We start from the raw sequence: 20,593 nt of genomic DNA, 5'->3' as shown, positions 1-20,593 counted from the left end.
ACAAACTCAAATGAGAGAGCCCCAGGAGAGGCACAAGCAATAAATCTTTACTACCTTGAGTTGAAAATTGTCAAAATGGAATCCTTTCTGGCCAGAAAAAGAGGAGTTTCCAGAAGCCAGAACTAGAATATAAAGGAAAATGAAGTACGCTAGCTATAGTTCCACAGATATTCCTCGTGCTGAAATTCGGTGTCTACAAGTCAGGGCCATGGTCCTCCTAGCACATGGAAAGGCTTCAGTTTGTGCTATGAACATTAACTCCTTGAAGGAGAGTGTCCAGGTATTGCCCAAATGACGTACACTGGCCCCTGACTAATATGCTGATAGCCAATCACATGTTAGCAAGATGAATGCAGTGTCGAAACTTGCCCTTCATTTCCTGGGTTCTGTGAGTATCCTGGGGCTGGGACAGGGGTGGAGGGAGGATGCACGTTTTAGTGAATTTGGAAATAGTGAAGAAAAATGAAGTTTGGCAATCACTCTGGCAATCACTGCTCACCAAAGCCAATGCCAGAATCTTTTCTTTATTAGTGTTCAGGAAAAAACTGGGAAAAAGGAAATGATAATGCATTTGGTCCCGAGTACTCACCTATTCCCATCACAGGGCATGACTCCCCAGAGATCCAAGCCATCCCTTGTTAAGGTGCCTGTCTAAACAGAAACAAGAGCTCACTTTACTCTGAAGATTCAGCAGCCCATAGTGACACCAATAAGTTATGCTTTAACAGGAAAATGTATGTCGAAAGCCCATGGTCAAGGTCAGCACTTCGAGGAGGGACACAGTCAGATGGGTATCTGGAGTCCCGGGTGGAAGCTTTGACGAACTCACACAAGTTGTGGGACAAACCGGCACTTAATCTCTTTGAACTTTAGTGTTCTCAGAGATAAAGGGAAGAAAACAGTTACTGCCTACATATTTCAGAGACCTGTTTTGAGAATTTAATGAAAGACTGAATGGATGGGAGAGTCATTGGTAAGCCTGCTCTAAGAGCTAAAATGTGTGTGTCCACTGACATAGAGAACACACTTGTGGTTGCCAATGCGGAGGTGAGGTGAGGGGGGATGGATTGGCAGCTTGGGGTCAGCAGATGCAAACTATTATATATAGGATGGATAAACAGAAGGTCCTACGGTATAGCACAGGGAACTATATTCAGTACCCTCTGATAAACCATAATGGAAAAGAATATGAAAAGGATTATATTTTTATAACTCAGTCACTTTGCCGTACAGCAGAAATTAAACACAGCATTGTAGATCAACTATACTTCAATAACTTTAAAAAAAATGGGTGAGTCCCAGCATTTATAGCAAAAGTTAAAAGTATGTCATCAGAAATAATAGAAGTATAATTTTTCACTGTTCTAAAGAAATAGTTTGCTATTTTGACATATACTTGTTTAAAAGGTGTTTGCTAGTATTTCTCTTAGTGCAGTATAGTGATGAAGAGTTTGGACTGGCTTAAAACACCAGCTGTGTGACCTGGGTCAATTATTTAGTCCCCTAAACATCAGAGTCCTTATCTGTAATGTGGTCATAATCATATAGGGTGGTTGTGAAGATTAAATGAGATAATATAAAGTGTTGAATGTAATGTCTGCATAGAGTTAAGAGTTGAGAATAATGAAAATTGTTCTCAAGTATTACTTTTTATTCAAATTCATATCACAATTATCTTTCCCACCCCTGTTTCCCTTCCCAAGCTCAAGGATAATATGGTGCTGGAAATAGGACCTTCTGTGTGATGCTAGCTTGATCACAAAATAACATTGACAAAGTGGCATGAACCATATTAACCTTCTGTTCCTTGTAGATCTCTCTGATATTCCAGTAATTATAAAATACAGCTCTGATCCCATTAAGTCTCTCCTATCCCAGACCTTCCCAGTACTGTTTAATGGGCATGGAGTTTCAATTGGGGAAGAGAGAATAAGTTCTGGAGATGGATAGTGGTGATGGCTGCATAGCAACGCAAAAGCACTTACAGCCCCTTAAAAATGGTTGGCATGGTAAATTTTAGTTATAAAATCTTTTGCCACAATAAAAAATAAGTAACTGGAAGGAAACAATAAAACAGAAGAAGAAAACACCTTCAATGAATGGCTCTCCCCTATCTAAAATGTATATAAAAATTTCTTAGCCAGATATTCCAGGTCTACAACACCCTTTCCCATCACTAAGGTTCTGCTCTGATCAAAGTCACTCTGTTCTCTCCTGACTCCATGCCCACATTCACATGACTATAATGTCTGCGAATTGTTTATCTTTAAAAAATTTCTTGTATGTATTAGGACATTTGACATGCAAAAGGACTTTCTCTTTTTCAATTTATTTTTAATTGCCAAGACAGTGGTTTACATTACATTATAAATAACATTATGTAAGTTTTGCCAACATTATACTTCTATTTCAGTATGCTCACCACCACAATTTTAATTTAGGAAACCCTTCTGATGGAGAGACTGCCTCCTTGGAGCTAGCCAGTTCTTAGAGATAGCCAGGGTCTCAGCCAAGAACATGCCTTTGATACGCAAACTAACCAGTCAGGAGTCACACCTGCTCTATCTGGCCACACTCCCCTGGAAAGTGCACCCCAGGGCCAGCTACTAGACAACTAGAGATCAGTACTATAGACCAAAACCCATTAAAATCATTCCAAATAGCTAGTTGTCATCTATGTACCCTGCCTGTCTTGTCTTTCCTGCAGAAACTCCTTCATAAAGGCCATAACCTGAGCACTCCCCTCAAACCTCCTTTCCTTCCTGATCAAAATCTGGCACACCATCTCTGGCCCTGCCTGTAGGACACACCTCTTCTGTCGGGGAACTGTAACATTAAATGCATTTTTCAATGGCATTTTCTGCCAGCAGCCACTTAAGTCACCTTTATAAATTAAGACACAGGTACAAAACAGCCCTTCATTTCCATTTTACCCTCCTATAGCTCCCACCTTCATACCAGCATGTGTATACAGATGAAAAGAACATATTCAGGAGAAGGCAGAATAAGAGGCTGGTTGGGAGTAACTGGTATGGGATCAAGGATTATTTTAAGCAATTTACTGCAGATGGAAAACTATAGAAAAGAAAGATTTCCTGGGGATTTATTTTAACCCAGTCTCATAGTAAGAGACAGCTAAATAAACGTTTTCTTTTTTATTCATTCATTAATTGAATGAATATTTATTGAACACTGACTATACGCCAGGCAATAATCCTAGCATTAGGGATACAGTAGTAACCATAGTAAAAGGTTTAAATTTTGTATGACGGTTTTGACTATAGAGGGACAGAATGTTACTTTAATTCATTGTGATTCATAGGATATTGGAGCTGGAAGAACCCTAAAAGTTTCACTTACTCAGTCCCTACTCTCCTTTCTCTAAACCCTAGAATCTGAGATCAAGAGATGTATCTGTCCTGGATGACATATCCAATCAGAGATAAAATGAAATCAGGTACCCAGTACCCACATCCAAAGTTTCCTGCCTCACAAGAATGTAAAGCACCTGTGCATGATGACAATGATGATAAAAACACCGCTGAGGGCGATGATGAAACACACATACCTTGTCAAAGCAGACCAGGTTTAATTGTCCACATACGTTGATCCTCTGGGGGCTAATGCAGAAGATGCCTCTCTTCTTGAGCCTCCTCTGGGCATACATAATGCCTGTGGTCAGAGCAGCAGGCAGAGCAGGAGGAACTGCAATTGTGATGACATCAAGGGCTTTCTTCACTACCTCCCCGGGAGTTTCCTGGGAGGACAAAGTTAGCTATTACAGATAAATCAATTGTGAACATTTTAATGCATATGACTCTTTCCCTCCTCTTTGTTTTCTATTTTGGGTCAGAGTTCTAGAAATTATATGAGCTGGCCAAATGTGGTTTAAAGAGAATGAACACATTTATTAGCTCTCTCTATATTTTGCCAAAATGTAATGAAAAAGTCTGTAACAATTCATACTGCTACCAGCAGACAACAATGTACCAGTTTGCCATGATCTTATCAACACGTTTTTATTTAAAATTCCTCATTTAACAGCTATAAAATACTGCATTATTGGAATAAACATATTCTCAAATTGAAGATGAAAAGAGAGTAAGGCAAAATCTAAGAGTAAAGGCATGTTACTATTTCTATAAACACAGTATTTTATCCCACTAGATCCGATGGCTGTTATGGAGCTTGGTGATCAAATGCTTATATTGGGGATCTCGGAACATATAGGCAGGTTTCAGCATTTGGCTTTGTTTTCCCAGATTTGAAAACCACCCCTTAGATTAAGGTCAACAGGCGAATAAGAGACATTATATAAGTGAATGTACGTGCACTGTAGGAAAAGAATAAACGCAGCTTACCCCACTGAGCACATAGACGCACAAAGTGTAGATCATCCCAATGGTGGCTGTCCCTACGAGGCACAGGAGGAACCTGATGGCGTCCCTGTAGAGCTTAAAATTCATTGGCTTGGGGTAGAGAATGGATCTCACGAGGTCTCCCTTTGCAGTGTTGAATCCTGAAGCAGTAAACACACACCTCACGCTCTCAGGATGACAAATCCTTCTGCTACTGCCCTTCTAATCCTCAACAGGGCCTTTGCTTCCTCTAGAGAAACTTAAACAGTGCTTAAGCCCAAACACAATTAAAGGATGATTGGCAAAATACTTAAATGCTAGAATGAATACATCCTAGCTCTTTCAAAGCCTATTCCCCTCTGGCTTACCTTCCTTATATTTCTAATTTCAGTGCATCCCAGAGATAGTAAAGCACCCTATGGGGGCAGAGCACAGCTTTTCCAAATATAGCTTCCTTTTAAGGAAAGGATCTGTAAGTGTGCACACATATACACATGTGTATGTGCACACACACACACACAGAATACTTGAATTTAAATGGTCCAGTAAATACAGATGGATTCAACTTCTAATACTTTTTATCATCAAGTTTTCAATTTCTAGTCCTGCATGGAAAAAACGTGGGATTTGTTCTTTGGGTTTGAAAACCTAAGCTCTAGGTCCTGCTCTGTCAGCGACTGGCTGTTTGATTTTTTTAAGAAAAACTTTACCTGAATTGTGCCTGCTCCAGCCTATCCATGTACAAAGTGAGGCATCTTTGTACCACTAATTTGATATGTGGAAATAGTTTATAAATTACAAAGCACGTGAATAGTGCTTATTGTCACCAGTGTTATTGTTCTTACTAAAAGGTATATGCCATAGTTAAATTCACATTTTAAATATCTTTATTTACATATATGGGGTTTGTCACCTAAAGACTCATCCTTACCTAATTCATTTAAAGTACTAGATAAACAGAGTGAAAATATTTCATGAGATAATAAAATGCAGGCGATGCTAACTAACCTGTCTGCAGTACCACTGCTTTCGCGGTGCTGGAGCGGGCGCCCTTGGCCTGGATAACCTCCGTCCCACAGAAGAGGACATGCCGCTTGTACTCTCCTTCACCCTGTCTTCTCCAGGGCACCGAGCCTTCCATCTTAGGTAATGGAGTTTTAGTGACTGGAATGCTTTCTCCTACAGAAAACAAGCATCTCAGTTTGTGAGGTGGGAGACCTTCATTCATTTAAATCATGCATTCACCAACCCATCACATGCCAGGCATTTTTTGTGAGCTTGTCACGTAGCAGGAACAACCTTTGGTATAGACGATATAAGGAGAAACATAGCTCTTGTGTTTGAGAAGTTTGTAGTTCAGAGAGGGAGACAGCCATAAAAAAAAAATTAAGTATAATGTCGTGTTAGAAATACTCTAAGTCTTATAAAATCAGACAGGGATGCTGAAATAGATTGGAAACAACCATTTAGGGAATAGCAGTTGTGCATTCTAGAATGCAGGGTCTGGGGAGTAAGAGGTCATGAGAGCTATGTAGGAGCCAAAGCTCGGAGGCCCCTGCATACACACACTTGAGTGTTTAAATGTTTTTCTATAGACACTGGTGGCAGGAGAGAAATAGGGAGGTATTTCGTTGTTTGATTCAGGAGCGTACCATCACGTTTACGTACAAGACAGTGTATTCTGTCTTCAACACAGGGAATGAATTGGAAGACTAATGAGGTTGCACACTCATACAGTTGGGAAACCATTGCAAGGGACCCAGTTCAAGAAGACAAGGTCTGAGCTATGGCAGCTGACAGTAGGAGTAGGAAAGAAGCACTGGTTTTGAGAAATAAGAAAGTGAGCAGCTACAAAACTTGGGGAGATTTTTATATTGGTAGATCATAGCAACAGAGGAATTTTAAGTGGCTTCCTGGTTTCTGACTTGAAAGAATGAGCAGAGGGTGGGTATTAAATATTAACATAAAGATTGTTGGAATCCTTATAGAAGGAAGGAGGAATTGTCTTTTGGTCTCTGAGTTAAAGATGACTTGTGGAAGGACCACAGTGAGTTGCTCTGTAGGCAGTTAGATATTTATTCGGGTCCTGAGCTCAGGGGAGAGGTCTCAACTGGAGATATTTAGTCACATTACATCACCCTATAGACAATAATTACAGCTATGGGAAGAGACAAGATTATTTAGGGATCACGTGAAAGATGAAAACAGAAAAAATCAAAGAATCCTGAACAGCTTCAGAAATCGAAGAGGTGGAGGAAGTGCAGCCACACGGGACACTGAAGAGTATTATTCAGGAAGAGACAGTGCTATCTGGGAAGGTTAGAGAGAAGGGTTTTCAGAAGGAAGAGGTGGTCAGAATAGTCAAATGCAGCAGGTCGGCTAAAAAGATGAGAAATTTAAAGAATCCATTGGATTCACCAATTGAAACTTTAGTGACGTTCACCAGTGTACTGGGCAGGGCAGATTTCAGTGGATTGAAGTGCTGATACAAGGTGGTGAATGAATTGTGAAAGTAAATAATAGGGCCTGTTCTGAGAAAGCTCGTTAAAATTCTCTACCTCCATTCACAGAAAGGATAATATAAAGTCAGGGCTTTGTCCCAGTATACTAGAGCTGCTTTCATTAGGAGAATGATATTCGGTATTATAAATGTCCCAGCACAAAGGGGTTTTTATCAAATCTATGGATTCCTTAGAAAAAGAAACCTGACCTGTCACATCGTTTTTGTTTTTTTTTTGTAAGTTCACACAGGAGGGGACTGTGTGCTGCTGTCTGCATTTCACGCCTTCCCGGTCCGCCAGGAGAAATGGTTTGATTTGGACTTTAATGGGAATCACAGTACATCAATATATTTACAGCCTCCAATTCCATCTCTGAAAAAGAGTTTGTGATTCTTACAGAAAGGCTGTAACATCTCCTCATAAGTGCATATGTGAGTGAGAACTCAAAGCACTGTGACCTTGAGCAAGACCTTCTCTCTGAACCTCAGCTCCCATATCCCTGATATGATATCTCTCCCAACTCCAGCATGCAACTGAAAAATGAAATCCAGGGACTTCCCTGGTGGTTCAGTGGTTAAGAATCCACTTTATAATGCAGGTGATGTGGGTACAATCAATGGTTGGGGAATTAAGGTCCTACATGCCTGGGGCAACTAAGACCATGTGCCACAAAGAAAGATCCAGCAAGACCCAACAAAACATCCCATGTGCCACAACTAAGACCCAGTAAAGCCAAATAAATAAATATTTATTCATTTAAAATTATAATAAATAACAATGAAAAGTAAAAATGAAACACAATTATTCAAAAATATCCAGTGTGCATTTTCAAGGTAGCAGTTTTGGCAAATCCTGCATCAACTACTTTTCAACATTTTTCAAACCAAGCTAGAAAAAGCTTGAACTTGACCTGGGGCAGGAAGGGTGTTTCAGGATGTCATTAATGGTTTTCAAACCATCTGTGTTTATCTGAAGATACATTTTATAGAAAAACACTAAACTTGAAAGCCACAGGTGATTCTGAAACATCAAATGACCTTTAAATTTCTTTAAATCTTTAAAATGACAGGATTGCAATAATCTTTTTGCAGGAAAGAAATGCTAAACACTCAAAAAGTTAGGACTGCTATCAAACCTAGCATATAGAAATCAGCTTTAATTTGAACTCTCAGGTCTGTCCAGTGCAGGACTATTAGTAAGATTTGTGAGAGTAGGAAGGCCCCATAGCAGCTGCATGCTCTGTATTATCATTCAGGAGAAACCTGGGAGAACCAGCAGAGGCTGTATGTGAGGAGATAGAACTGTACCTGTCAGCATGCCTTCATTCACCACACAGCTGCCATCAATCAGAATGGCATCACAGGGCATTTGCACTTTGTTCCCCATCAGAATTAATAGATCTCCAGGTACCAGGAAGCGTGATTCTAGCTCCTGGACTCCAGCTGAAAGTGTGAGGAAACCAAGTTGAGTCAGGTTTTTTCCCACAAAAACACAGTCCAACATCTATCTAAATTGGAAATCAATGAAAATGCAACCAAAGTATATATGAAAAGGAAGCAATTCCATAACATTGACTCTAAATCTGCAAACAATAAGAGAAAAGGTAATACATTGTATTACATAAAATAAAGACCTTTGTGTGGCAATAAAAAATAAATAGGCAGAGAAAAAACTGACAAATTCAGAGAACATGTTTGAAATTTATATTGCAGACAAAAGATTAATATTACTAATAAAAAAAGAGTTTGAGAAAAAAAGAGATGTAAAGCAAATGACTGTATAGCAAAATTGCTGGATATGTTACCATGTAATTCACATGCAAACAGACACACACATACATACTACAAGTGGCATGGTGTTTGAAAAGATATTTACTCTTATTCATAGTAATAAAATTGAAAAATATATCCTTCCTTTCTGCCTTCTGTCCTTCTTTCTGACCTTTCTTTATTTCTTACTTTCCTTATTCAGTCCCAAAGCTACAAGCAATTAAGCAAGACAGACATCCATGCAGGGGGCTGGTAAAGGGGGATAGGGGTGGTAGACCATTCCACATGGTGAAGCCTTAACTGGATGAGTGGGTGCTTACGTGGCTGGGTGCAGTGTCAGAGCCCAAGGAGGGAGATAAGATCCCCATAGTGGCAGTGGTCTGGTTTGAGATATTGGAGTTCAGCCAGGGTGAGAAAGGCAGGATTGATACTATAAGTTGATATAATGAGGCTGAAGAGAGACAGGTTTCTCACTGAAGAAAGGAAGTTATAAGAAACAGAAATAAAATCAGAATGAACTTTGTGGTACTGGACTGGAATTGGAAATGATAGTGTAAATGGATGATTTTCAACAGATAGATGGTAAAATAACACAGATGTGCATGTGTGTGTATATAAGAATATATGCAAATATATTTGCTTGCCTTTTTCTATATGTAGTTTCTCTAATTCTGTTCTCTGAGAGGGGTTGTGAGCAGTGAAAATCCAATAATGAAAAAGAATGTAAAAGGCTCCACACTGAGAACTATAAGACATGACTGAGAAAAATCAAAGAAGATTAAATGGAGAGATAGCATGTCCATAGGTCATAAGACCCAGATTTGTTAACATACCAATTTTTCACCAATTGACCTAAAGATTCAACACAATCTCAGTTAAACTTTTAGCATGGTTTTTTGTGTTTTTTTTGGTAGAAATTGGCAAGCTGATTCTAAGAATCATATGGAAATGCAAACAGCCCTATATTGCCAAAACAATTCTGAAAGAGAACAAAGTTGGAGGACTGATATTATTCTAAGACTTATACAGTCACATTATGTGGAATTAATATAAAGACAGGTAAATAGTAGAATAGTAGAATAGGATGAATAGGATAAGGAGTCCAGATAGATCCATTCAGGTACAGGAAACTGATTTTTGACAGAAGTGCAAAGACAATTTAGTGAAGAAAGGACTGCCTTTTCAATGTATGACATGAGGACATTTTGGATATCTGTTTGCAAAAACTGAACTTCAATCCAAAAGCAACCCTCAAAATAAAGTAGAGACCTAAATGTAAAACTTAAAACTATTATACCTCTAGAAGACATCGTGGAAAGTCTTGATGACCTTAAATTAGGCAAAGATGTCTTAGATGACACAAAAACGTGATCCACTAAAGAAAAGATCAACAAACTAGACTTTAACAAAAGTAAAAAACATCTACCCTTTTAAGACACTATGAAGGGAATGAAAAGATAAGTTACATACTGAGATTAAATACTTGCAAATTATATCTGAAAAAAGACTTGCATCCAGAATGTAGAAAGAACTCTCACAATTTAATAATAAGAAAACAGTCTAATAAAAAGATTTGAATGGACACTTCACCAACGATATAAAAGTACCAAATAAGCACTTGAAAATGTGCTCAATGCCATTAGTCATTAGGAAAATGCAAATTAAAACAACAATGAGATACTACCACTCATCTATTGAAGTGATTAAAATGAAAAAGACTGACCATACTGAGTAATGGCAAGAAAATGAAGCAACTGGAACTCTTACACACTGGTGGTGGGAATGCACAATGGCACAACCACTTCTGAAAACAGTTCTGCAGTTTCTTTAAAAGTTAAATATTTATTTGTCATATGATTCAATCATTCTACAGTCAGGTATTTTCCCATAAGAAATGAAAGTGCATGTCCATAGAAAGAATTGAATCCAAACATTCAAGCAGAATTATTTGTAATAGTCCCAAAGTGGAAATAACTCAAATTTCCATCAACAACTAAATGGATTCACTAACTGGTCTACCTGGACAATGGAATTCACTTATAAATAAGAATAAGCTATTGATGTTGTTTAAAAAAATGGATGAACTTCAAAATTATTATGAACTTGGTTCTCTGCAAAATTCAACCCAAGATATACTTTAAAAGTTGATGATGGAAAGGAAAGCCTGGAGTGCTGTAGTTCATGGGGTCACAAAGAGTTGGACATGACTGAACAACTAAACTGAATGATACTTTACAAAACAAAATTGCATACTGTGCAGTACCATTTATAAAATATCCTGAACATGCAAAGTGGTTGCTTGAGGGTGGGGATGCACACTAAGAAGTTGAGAGGGAATATTACAAACAGGCACGAGGCAACTTTTAGAGGTGATGGACAGTCATTATCTTTACTGTGGTGATAGTTCATGAGGAAGTACAATGTCCAAAGCTACCAAATTGTACAATTTAAATATTAATATGTTTAGTTTATGGTATGTCAATTTTACTCCACATTTTTTAAAGTGAAAAAAAATGTCAAGTTCCTCAGCCCTTTAAGTAATTGCACAGCAAAACAGACATATGAAAATGAGAGTAGTAGGAACAATCAGTAATAAAAATTTAAATCCCTTTCTGATTTCTTATGGACAACACATAGATCTAAAATGAAGTGACTTACCATTTTTCCCATATATAGAGACTGTAATGTTATTATGTGCTTCAACTAAACGGTGGAGCTTTACAGATTGCTGAAAAAGAAGAACAGACAATAGGAAAAAAGCCTTTTCTATTTTAGGATAGGGCCCAAATAATAGCCAGTAAAGTGTCAGCCTTCTTTAAAGATGGAGCCAACTGAATGTACTCTTTATAAACAAGACTAAGTAGCCTGCTACTCAACTGAAAAAGCATCCAACTTATGGTGGTCTTCATCCAGTGATAAGAAACATGTGTTGCTTAGTAGAAAGAAATTTCCCAGCATGCTCTGCCCACTCAAAAGAACTTTGATCATTCAAGATTTATGTTTATACCTAAATAGCTTCAAGAACCAAGCATTATTTCAGCTTTGGGTCATCCTACAGCAGAGTTCCTAATTTAACTTCATAAGGAGTTTAATGGTTCCTGTTCTTTCCTCATAGTATTTTATATACTTTAATATATAAGATATATGGGACATTGACTGTGAATAAATAAGAGCAGACAAAAATAGTAATGTAATTATATTTGATTTCACATTTATTAAGAAACTATTGTGTGAAAGACCTTTCACATGGTTCTGGGGATTAAAAAGTCCCAATCATTTGATCTTTTCATTTTTTTTCCTGATTTTGTTATTTAAGACACTCCTTCAATCTCCTAGCTTCAAATCGTGTACAGATTTGATTAATATGTCCTAAGAATAGTCAACAGAATAATATAAGGTGAATAAGTTTTCTGTTATTAATCTATTATTTTATTTATTTATACAGTCATTCCACATTTATTGAATAATCTTTATGCTAAGAGATAGCAGTAGAATGGTCAACAAAGGAGAAATGATTCTTACCATCAAGAAATTTACAACCTACTGGGCAAATACATTTAATCAAATAATCACACACATAAATATATCTCTATGATCAACAATAAAATGGAAAAAGTAAAGCATTTTTGAAGCATTTATAGCTAATGAACCAATAGAAATCTTAGTGACATTGAAACAAATAGGTTGTTGAACTATGAGTTTCAAATTCAAAAGAGATATTTGGACTGGAAATATATACATAAATTTGAAAGTCATTAGCATATGCTTTCAGAATTCATTAGTATACAATATAAGAATAGTGAAGACCCAGTTGTACTCTCATGAAAAGACCATCAAGACACCATTATTAATAATAGCAATAAAGCTAGGTAGAAAATAATGTAATTATGCTCCCTCTTACCTAGGAAAGAAAAACAAAATATATGTATATTCCAAAAAAATTTTTGGAAGAAACACAAGAAGCTAATAAAAGAGGTTGCACAAGTGGAGGGATGGGGGAAGCGGAAGCCTTTAAGTGGTAAACATTTTCATATTGTTTTGGTTTTGAGACATCCGTATTTTGAAAAGCCAGGTAGAGGAGGATGAACTATAAAAAGAGACTTCCCTGGTGGTCTAGTCATTCAGACTCCTCACTTTCACTGCAGGAGGCACAGGTTCAATCCCTGGTCAAGGAAGTTCCTCACACTGAAAGGAGCAGCCAAAAATAAAAAAAAAAGAGAGGTGGGGGGGGGCTGGCGGGGGTGGGGGGAGAATGGAAGAACATCTAGAGAAGTGGAGAGTGTGTTGTCAGTAGTTAACAGAGTCAAATGCAACTGAAAGGTTTAGTGAAATCTACACTTTGGAAAAAGAATTCACTGTCGGAAGGGAATCATAAAATCTGCAAACTAATGACCAGCCACCCAATAAAAATTAATGAGGGACATGAATACAGTTCACAGCAAAAGAAAAACAAACATCTTAAAACAAAAAAAAAGCTCGACTGTCAATGGAAAACATGCTATTAAAGTTGAAGAATTCTATTTTCACTTATAGTGGCAAAAATGAGGAAAACACTCATCTACTCTTGGGGGAATATTAGTATTACTTGTCTAAGACACATTTAACAATGTCTACTCAGAGTAGACGATGGCACCCCACTCCAGTACTCTTGCCTGGAAAATCCCATGGACGGAGGAGCCAGGTAGGCTGCAGTCCATGGGGTCACGAAGAGTCAGATATGACTGAGTGACTTCACTTTAACTTTTCACTTTTATGCATTGGAGAAGGAAATGGCAACCCACTTCAGTGTTCTCGCCTGGAGAATCCCAGGGATGGGGTCACACAGAGTCAGACATGACTGAAGTGACTTAGCAGTAGCAGCAGCAACAATGTCTACTAAAATAATATACAGCTTATGATTAAGTAGTTCTAGTTTCAAATATAGAAAATCCATATCTCCTTATCAACAGATACATTATACATACATTTATATGTGATATAAATTACACATATTTGTGATTTATACATATTTGTAAACACACATATACATTGATGTGTGAAAACATATATGTGCAAATATCCTCAATGTATCAGTGTTTTACCAGCAAAAAACTAGGAATAATCTAAATATCCACCAATATGACTGGCTTCAAAATTATGATACATTTAGAGAAAGTATATTTGTGCAGATATGGAAAGATATTTAAGACATATTAGGTGAAAGATATTTAAAATAGGTGAAAATTACAAGGGTATAACAGTATATATAATACACTTCCATTTGCGCAAAACAAATTAATGCATATGTGTTTAACAGTGCTAGAAGTATGTAAAGCATCTGGTCCCAGTGAATGCCTCTTAAAAGGAGACCCAAACACTGAAAGAACTAAGGTAGGAGGAGTATTTGCTCCTCATTTACAGTTTTGTTCTGTATGAATTCTTTTATTACATTCATATGTTATTCCTTCTGTTAAGAAACAACAACACCACCTAATTTAAAGAAAAGTATTGTCCTTTAATTTTAAAGTTATTTTAGGGTTATAGGTGGTGACCTCAACAATAGTTGTTTGAATGGAATCACAAGAGAGGAAGCCAGCTCAGTATGGGTGAGACATGAGAGAAGATGAGTAAATGATGAAAGAAGCAAAATGAGCTCAGTTAGTTTTGCTTCGAAGGGAGAAAAGAGGGAGTCATAGCTTAAGTCTGAGGTACGGTCAAAAAAAAGGATTTTTTCATTTGTTTCTTTTTCTTTTTTTAAGTTGGGAAATACTTGAGCATGTTTAAGTGCTGATGGAGAAACATGAGCTTGTTTAAATGCTGTCTTGAAATTCCTGTCTTATGGTTTTCATCTTTGTGAAAAAAGCAATGAAACAGAATATTAGCTGAGTTAGAGGAAAGGTAGAATGTGAATAGTTAGGCATCTTACAAACTTGAATGAAGGTTTGGTCTGAAACTTTAATTTCAGAGAATTGGAGAGCATGTTGACTAGAGACATATAGAAAGCTTGCCCAGATGAGATCAATATTCATGGATTTATAACACAGTCAAGCAACCTGTACTGTGTGATATTTTTCCCAACAGCACCTGGATCCCCTGGTACAGGTATAAGGAAAACCAAGAGTTGGATTGGGGTGTTGACAAATGAGTACCAACTCAACACAAAGGGTAAAGATACTAAACATTCCTTGGTGGCGATGGTTTAGTCACCAAGTCATGTCCATCTCTTTGAGACCCCATGGACTGTAGCCCACCAGGCTGCTCTGCCCATGGGATTTCCCAGGCAAGAATACTGGAGATGGTTGCCATTTCCTTTTCAGGGGATCTTCCTGACCCAGCCCAGTCTCCTGCATTGCAGGCAAATACTTTACTGACTAAGCCACAGAAATCCCTATTAAACATTAAAGACTCCTCTACCTCCACCATCTTTAAGATCCATCAGTATTCTGTATATATATTTTCACTTATTTTTAATTCATAAATATACACATATTCTAGGAAAACTTAATAAACTAAACAAAGGGTAAAAATAACTTGAAAGGTTAGGGATTGAGATGTGAAGGAATGGGAAGAACTAGTACTTGTTGAGCATCAGCAAATGTGCTAGATATTTACACATGTGGTCTCATTTGTTATGAGGTGAGCAGTGACTTCTTCCAGGTGGCTCAGCAGTTAAGTATCTGCCTGCAGTGCAAGACACCTGGGTTTGATCCCTGGGTTGGGACTATCCCCTGGAGAAAGGAATGGCAACATACTCCTGTATTCTTGACTGGAAAATCCCATGGACCAGGAGCCTGGTGGGCTACAAAGTCCATGGGGTCACAAAACAGACACGACTGAGCACACACATGGTGGGCAATGACTATTTCCCCGTTATACTCTTTTCTAACAAAATTTCAACAAAGTCAGAATTCTTCCTTTTTGAGACCGTAGTGTTAGTGGTTAAACTCACCTCTCTGAGATCATATACAGTCAAAGTGATGGAAATGATGGACATAATTATGATGGCAAAAGCATACTCCTTATAGTCTTCACTAAACCACAGACAGACACTGAAGAGTTGAAATACATAAAATGGATTTAAAACCTATTGGCAGACATAAAAACAGGAAGACAAAGGAGATATTTAGGCTTTACATTGGCTATTCATTGACTTTTTTGTTATCATAATCATTTCCACAACACAAATCATCCCATAGAATATTCTTATTCTATTTATGCAGCAATTACCATGTGCCAGATAGTGCACTAAGCAACTTGACCTGAATTTACTCATTTAATTCCCATAATTATCTCATTAAAACAGAAGTCATTACTTATCTCCATGGTAAAGATGAAGAAACAGAGCCTTAGATACTGAGAAATTGCCCAACGTCACAGAGCAGCAAGTATCATAGACCAGGACCTGAACCCAGATGATCTGGCCCCAGAGCAACTTACTTTTAATCACCACTGCACCTTATTAATTTACAAAGTATCATCTCATGTTTCCTCATGTTGACCATGACAACTGTCCTTTGAGGAGTACATAATATCATGGCTTCCCTGGTGGCTCAGATGGTAAAGAATCTGCCTGCAATGCAGGAGACCCGGGTTTGATCCCTGGGTCAGGAAGATCCCCTGGAGAAGGGAATGGCAACCCACTCCAGTGTTTTTGCCTGGAGAATTCCATGGACAGAAGAGCCTTGCAAGCTACGGTCCATGGGGGTTGCACAGAGTTGGACAAGACTGAGTGACTAACACATTCTATGTCTATTATATGTATGTAGTAGTAGAATCATGTCCAGTTTACATGTACTGGCCTTCAGAAGAGTGAAGTAGTAGATCAGGTTTACAGAGTTTAAATTCTTTCCAGTTTACTGTCCTTCTCTATGACAAACATTGTCATATCTGAAGCCTTTCAAATACTTTATCGTGTGAGTTGAAGACTAAATTTTATTATAAATAGAGAGCCAAGCTGAAGGGATAATCTGTAGCTGAGCATCTAGAACACTATGGGAGAAAGTAGGGATTTAACTCCAACAGTTGTGATCCTGCTTGGGTTAAAAACATTTTGTGCCATTACTCAAATTCCTTCTAGTTGATTTTCATCTTTCTAAAACAGAAATCGTAATCTTTGCCTCTGGTTAGGGAATAAGCACACAGAAACTTTTCTTATGAGTTTCTTCTGCTTTCATTCATGCCTTAAAGCTTGCTAAAAATTATTGAGAAAGAAGCTGGGGTGTAGTAAGCCTGTTTTAAGGCAAGGAGGAGCAGAGATCATGTGCAGGAGGGGATCCAGGGTATAGCTGTATAGTTAGAGTGTCAATAATCACTGTAAAATGAAAAATAAGCCCAGGGATAGAGTCAAAGAGAAAAAATTCAAGGAAGTAAATGATGGTCAAATCTTTCTTTCCCTCCCACACACACACTGAGATCAATAGAACTAATAAGGCTGAACAAACGCTTTTCTCTTACTATTTTAGGTGCTGAGGAAATTATGTATGCTGCCCGTAAGAAAGGGATTGAGTTGGTTAAGTTTTTATTATTATTCCAGTGTCACAAAGATGAGACAGGAGATAAAAGCATAGGATTAAAAAGGAAACATAGAACGGAAATCCTATCACTGAGTCATTAAAGGGTAAGTAGACACATGAGCATCCTATCTTATGCTATAACAGTCAATGTATATGTAAAAATGGACCCCAAGAAAGAGTAGGGATGGGAATATGCTTAGCATTCTTTAAAAATAGTCCAAGGTATGGTTACCATTGACAAATAACATTCTTGATAATTTGACTAGAACCAAACTTTTCTAGCCAGCACCAAGAGAAAATACTGATTACCTCCTTAATGAGCAGCTTCCAAATGGGCGCGATTTCAACATCGATAGTATTTGGCCCACATATTAACCTCCTGTGGGGAGAGATCACAGAACACTCAGTCACTACTAATAAAAATAAATGATTTCTCATCTATTGATAAAAAGGTCTGTTCCATGTTCCATTCTTTCTCACCTGTCAGATCAATATACACCTCCCTTGTAACATAATATCTCCATCTTTCTCAAAATAACTGGAGAAGGGGAGGGTTTCCAGGTGAAAACCAATAAACATGATCCTATTACATTTATTGAACTAGACTCTTCATGAAGTTTAAATTTTTCCCTGATGGTAATTTGGATATTTAATTTTAGTCATTGCTCCATTCAGGCAGTTTCAGGATTGGCACACTCTCAACTCTGTCTCTCCCCAATTCTGGCTCCATGGATGTGGGATGGGGGTTCATTACAAGAGAACAGTTTTACTGATAAGAAACACCATGCCTGCTTCCCTCCTCCTATTCAGTTCTGGGAAGCTGCAGAATTTATTTTAATGTGAGTGAAAAGATGCCAAGTTCTCAAAAATAGCTGCACAGATACACAGTCCTTTAATTGAAAACTCAGAGATGTGTTTCTTTGATTCTATAGAACAATGACTCTCTGTGAGTATTTTGCTGTTAAGAACACTAAACACTTTATCTGTGGCTTCTATGTAGATGCTCAGATCAAAGAACTTAATAGAATGTATTACAGCAGTGCTTCCCAAATGTAATGTTCACATAGATAACCTTGTGGTCTTGTTAATGGCAAGGTTCTGATTCAGTAAGGGTGAGGTGTGGTCTGAGATTCTGTATTTCTAACAAGCATCCAACTGAGGCTGATGCTGTAGACTGTGGGTCTATTCAAAGTGTCACCAAAGCTCCACCCTAAAATGGTGAGGAGAGGGATGCAGGAATCATAGAAACTTAGGACTAGCAATTGTCAGACTTTATTTTTTGGGGCTCCCAAATCACTGCAGATGGTGATTGCAGCCATGAAATTAAAAGACGCTTACTCCTTGGAAGGAAAGTTATGACCAATCTAGATAGCATATTAAAAAGCAGAGACATTACTTTGCCAATAAAGGTCCATCTGGTCAAGGCTATGGTTTTCCCAGTGGTCATGTACAGATGTGAGAGTTGTACTGTGAGGAAAGCTGAGCACTGAAAAATTGATGCTTTTGAACTATGGTGTTGGAGAAGACTCTCTTGAGAGTCCCTTGGACTGCAAGGAGATCCAACCAGTCCATCCTAAAGGAGATCAGCCCTGGATGTTCATTGGAAGGACTGATGCTGAAGCTGAAACTCCAATACTTTGGCCACCTCATGCGAAGAGTTGACTCATTGGTAAAGACCCTGATGCTGGGAGGGATTGGGGGCAGGAGGAGAAGGGGATGACAGAGGATGAGATGGCTGGATGGCATCACCGACTCGATGGGCATGGGTTCGAGTAAACTCTGGGAGTTGGTGATGGACAGGGAGGCCTGGCGTGCTGTGATTCATGGGGTCACAAAGAGTCGGACACGACTGAGCAACTGAACTGAACTGAACTGAGGACTAACAAGGTGTGTATAGAGTTCTCCCCCCGCCCCCCTTTTAACAATTAGGAAACTGAAACCTAGAAAGGAGAAGCTATGTGCTTAAAGCACACAGGAAATTAGTAACAGGCTCTTGACATTCAATGCAATGCCCTTCCCAAACCTCGCTTCTATGCCCAGTAACTGATTTACAGTTGTAGAGCTACAAGTCTTGAGTGGTATTCTTCTACTGCTCTACAATTATTATTTCACTACATTATCATATTATAATACATATTTCCTGATTAGTCAAAACTGGTTCAACCTTATTATAGTAACCTTGAGAAGCATTGTGCAGAGTAGAAAGATAAGTAAACCTATAGTCAAAGATGTAATTCTTCCTCTGTCACTTCTCTGTGTGACCTTGTTTAGGCCATTAACTTCTCTGAGTCAGATTTTTCATCTGTTTTATTGAGATGATAAGAGTGTCTGTTCTAACTCCCCCACGAAGTTGCTCTGTTGAAGTGAGATAATGTATATAAAAGCATTTGCTTTAATAATATTAAATAGAGCACTACAACATATTCTGATATTATTAATGACCAGTTAAGGCAGCTATTTCCTGGGCCCTCTTTTAGACTACCTGGTGACAGTCATTTCCAGCTATCAAAAAATTGATAACAATATAGATAACAGTATAGGCATCTATGCATCTGTAGGTACATAGATAGATAACAATAAACTTGATACCTAATCTCTTGTTCTTCCGTTGTCAGACCAGATCCAAACTTTAGGTGTATCTTGGCAGAACTTAGCCAGTCTTCCAAACAGCTAAAATAATAATAATATTGAGAAATATATTTAGCAAAATATTTCTGAGATAGTATTTTTCTTTTTGGATACAATTGCTCAAACAACTTACCCAATTTTCTGGAACTGTCCTTCCAAGTTGTCCCAAACATATCTTATTTTCTGTACTTTTATGCATCTCACCTGCAAAAGAAAAGTACTAAGAAATCTCCAGTTTGAGGATGAGTGGATACACACAATCAAGAGACTAAAGAAGCATTTGTGGAAGAAGCAAAGGGAGAGCCCTAATATACTTAAGATTTTATCCTTTCCTAGCATATCCTATCGGAGAAGGCAATGGCACCCCACTCCAGTACTCTTGCCTGGAAAATCCCATGGACAGAGGAGCCTGGTAGGCTGCAGTCCATGGGGTCGCTAAGAGTCAGGCATGACTGAAGTGACTTAGCTGCAGCAGCAGCATATCCTGTCCTTGACTACTACAGAAATGGCATTCTTTATCTGAAGTCTTCATTCAGTCAATGTGTACCATGGACTTATTATATAAGTAAAACTCAGCCTCTGCATTCCACTACTTGATAACCTAACAAGGGAAGGAAATATGTTATAAAAAGGGAAAACTGTATCAGTCAAATTATGTACATGTTAAAGACATTAATGCAAAATAAAGCAAAAATTATAAGATTGAAATACTGTAGAAATATAGAGGGTAGATGACAGAAGGTGTTATGGAGAAGAAGAATCAGAGCTGCATTTTTAAGGATTGGAAGAATTTTGTTCAGATGAGAAGATGACATTTCAAAGAAGTTTTGTACAATTTAGTTGTC

General features: G+C 38.0%; 1 protein-coding gene across 4 annotated transcripts in view; it reads right to left on the bottom strand.

Annotated features, from left to right (window-relative positions):
• Positions 1-20,593, bottom strand: part of ATP13A4 (ATPase 13A4) — a 115,871-nt gene that overhangs the window by 43,139 nt on the left and 52,139 nt on the right. For all 4 annotated transcript variants that reach the window (XM_043473348.1, XM_043473347.1, XM_043473350.1 and 1 more), the window contains 10 exons: positions 19,882-19,952; positions 19,710-19,790; positions 17,430-17,499; positions 15,557-15,691; positions 11,287-11,356; positions 8,167-8,301; positions 5,367-5,537; positions 4,362-4,519; positions 3,569-3,757; positions 590-651 (listed from right to left, as the gene is read on the bottom strand). In XM_043473348.1, the coding sequence (XP_043329283.1) occupies positions 590-651; positions 3,569-3,757; positions 4,362-4,519; positions 5,367-5,537; positions 8,167-8,301; positions 11,287-11,356; positions 15,557-15,691; positions 17,430-17,499; positions 19,710-19,790; positions 19,882-19,952 (1,142 nt within the window). The remainder of the gene's footprint in view (positions 1-589; positions 652-3,568; positions 3,758-4,361; positions 4,520-5,366; positions 5,538-8,166; positions 8,302-11,286; positions 11,357-15,556; positions 15,692-17,429; positions 17,500-19,709; positions 19,791-19,881; positions 19,953-20,593) is intronic.

The sequence above is a fragment of the Cervus canadensis genome, chromosome 7 (assembly GCF_019320065.1).
Source record: "Cervus canadensis isolate Bull #8, Minnesota chromosome 7, ASM1932006v1, whole genome shotgun sequence".
NCBI classification, from domain to species: domain Eukaryota; kingdom Metazoa; phylum Chordata; class Mammalia; order Artiodactyla; family Cervidae; genus Cervus; species Cervus canadensis.
Note: the sequence above shows the minus strand (reverse complement) of the source record. Positions and strands in the feature narration are given on the sequence as shown.